At 49.8% G+C, this 2,679-nt stretch overlaps 1 protein-coding gene across 1 annotated transcript in view; it reads left to right on the forward strand.

Moving 5' to 3' along the window:
• Nucleotides 1-2,679, forward strand: part of emilin1b (elastin microfibril interfacer 1b) — a 19,585-nt gene that overhangs the window by 9,169 nt on the left and 7,737 nt on the right. Inside the window, exons 7-8 of the mRNA XM_017303108.1 lie at nucleotides 47-626; nucleotides 1,911-2,286. Coding sequence (XP_017158597.1) covers nucleotides 47-626; nucleotides 1,911-2,286 — 956 coding nt within the window. The remainder of the gene's footprint in view (nucleotides 1-46; nucleotides 627-1,910; nucleotides 2,287-2,679) is intronic.

Consider the following 2,679-nt stretch of genomic DNA (forward strand, 5'->3'; position numbering starts at 1 on the left):
CCAGTGGAGGAGGCGGAACCAGTGGAGGAGGTGGGGCCAGTGGAGGAGGCGGGGCCAGTGGAGGAGGCGATGGTTTGACCGATGTTCGGTTGAATCTTCTGAAGGACTTTGAGCTCCGCATCAACAGCAGCGTTCTGCAGGTCTGCTCTCACCTGGAGGCCGACCTGAGGGAGTTTGTCCAGAGAGAGCTGGACGACCTGCGGACGGCGTTCTCACACCGCTTCGACGACCGCACCTTCAGGATCGAAGACGTGGAGCTGGAGGTGGAGCAGCTGCAGCGCAACCTGCTGGAGCAGGACAGGAGACTGTCAGCGCTGGAGAACCAAACGGCCGAGACGAGGAGGAGGGTGGAGGAGTGCCACTGCACAGGTGGGGGAGGGGCTTCTGGAGCAGGTGGAGGTAAAGGAGAAGAAGGAGGCGGAGACACTGGGGAAGGTTTCACAGGACCAGGTGGAGCAGGAAGCGCTGGAACAGGTGGAGGAACAGGTGGAGGTTTATCTGGCGGCAGAGAAAACACAACCAAGAAATCTCTGGAGTGGAGAGTTGTGGCCAACGAGGGTCAGATTCGACACTTCAACACGCGACTGAAGGACCTGTCGGTGTCTGGAGACTCTCTGCATGACCGGGTGAGTTCAGCGCTACACCTTCTCCAAAACCCGGTTTGATTTACCGACACCAGCAGAACTGCAGCTGAGACCTGAGCCCATGGAAACACAACACGTTTCCCACTAGCTTCAGCTCCAGGGAAAACTTCTCAGCTTGTAGGAAAACACGATTTATCGGCCAGCCCATTTCCTTAGCATTGGGAGATCAGTGATCGGACGATTTTTATCGATCTTATCCACCGATGGCCCAGAAATCAACCACTGCGCTTTTCCTGTCTCCTGTCAGAGGTTTGACTGACAGACCAGGTTGTCTAACAACCGTCACCCATTGGTGCCAATTCAGCAACTTTCCTGATATATTGAGCAACATTTCAGATAAAAAACATATCGGCCAAAATCGGAATCGGTAAATTGGGCTTTTTAAAAGATCGGCCAGAAAACTGCAGTCGGTGCAGATCTGGGAAAAACCTTTCCTCTCAGAAAACAGGCTTACATGTTATGACAATAACATCGTAATACTACAAGAAAAACATCATAAAAACATGAGAATAAACTTTTGATAATTAGTAATTAGATTCGTCAGTCTGTAGCTGATATTTTAGAAACTCACTGGATGCAGAGACTCAGATTACAGCATCTGGAACCAGATTATTCTTTCTGATCTGCCAACTCTGAACAGGAGCATCTAGTTATTTACGCTGGATCAACATTATTGGCTTTTTCTTATCTTGTTCTCTGGTTTGTTATTTTGTTGGAATTTCCTGTAATTCCTGTCTTTGTGTTGCCTTGTTGCTGAAACTGCTATAAAAATAAAATTACCTTTATCTTTAATTTTAACTTCATGAAAATTAAAATGAGGAATGTTGAGTTAATATTTCGTCTTTTAACACATCAGATTGTTATCAGAACCTTGAAATGAAACGTAGAACCAGCCGGACCGAGTCGCTCGGGTCGGATCCTGAAACTATCAAAGATTTTCATCAGTAAAATACATTTTTCTGGTGATTTTATGACTTTGTTCTGGTAAAATTGTGTCCTTGTTCAAAAAAACATTTTGATTTAATTCTCGTCATTTAAAAACAGTGAGACCTCTGGTTCTGGTTCTGGTTCTGGTTCTGGTCGTGATGCTCCGTTGCAGAAGCAGGATAATTCGGTTCTGATGAAACGTCAGACAGTGCAGTAATAATCATCCTGTGTGTAAATATATGGTTCCAGCTGTAGGTCCTCTGCTGCTGATGCTGGTTCTGTGTTGATGATGTAATCCTGAGCTGTGATTGGCTGATGCGGTCCAAACGGTCTGTCCAGGTTCTGGACCTGAGCCACGACGTTCGGGCGATCAAGTCGCTGACCGGTGACAACGGCGAGAACTTCAACCGCATCGTGATGGAGGTGGAGATGCTGGGTCAGGACTGTGACCTGTGCAGCCGCGTGGAGGTGGAGCTGCAGAACCTCCAGAACCGGTCCCAGAACCTGAGCGCCATGCAGCAGGCGCTGCAGAACCTGGAGAACCGCGTGGGCTCCATCCAGACCCGGCTGGACTCGGAGGGCGGCGGCTGCAGCCGGGTCTGCTCGCCGCTGCAGGACGACGTCCGCTCGCTGCGAGACGAGGTCCGGAGATGCTCGGAGCGCTGCGGGACCGGAACCGGGACCGGGACCGGAACCGGGACCGACTCCTTCACAGGTCAGGCCGTCCTTCATCAGGCTCTTCATCACTACAATTATCCCGGCTACAGGTTCCTGCTCTGGTTCTGGTCGGATAACGTCAGCTGTTTTTCAATTTTCTGGAAGTTTGTTCCAGATCTGTGGTGAATAGAAGCTGAATGCTACTTCTCCAGGTTTGGTTCTGGGGATGCAGAGCAGAACCAGAACCAGAACCAGAAGACCTGAGTGGTCAGGAAGGTGGAAACAGAAACAGCAGAACTTTAAGGTGCTGCTGAAGTCTGATCTCTGAGAACGGGTGGTGTAGAACTAGGTGGAGTAGAACCGGGTGGTGTAGAACCAGGTGGTGTAGAACTAGGTGGTATAGAACTGGGTGATGTAGAACTAGGTGATGTAGAACTAGGTGGTGTAGAAC

Source organism: Poecilia reticulata, unplaced genomic scaffold (assembly GCF_000633615.1).
Source record: "Poecilia reticulata strain Guanapo unplaced genomic scaffold, Guppy_female_1.0+MT scaffold_181, whole genome shotgun sequence".
NCBI lineage: Eukaryota > Metazoa > Chordata > Actinopteri > Cyprinodontiformes > Poeciliidae > Poecilia > Poecilia reticulata.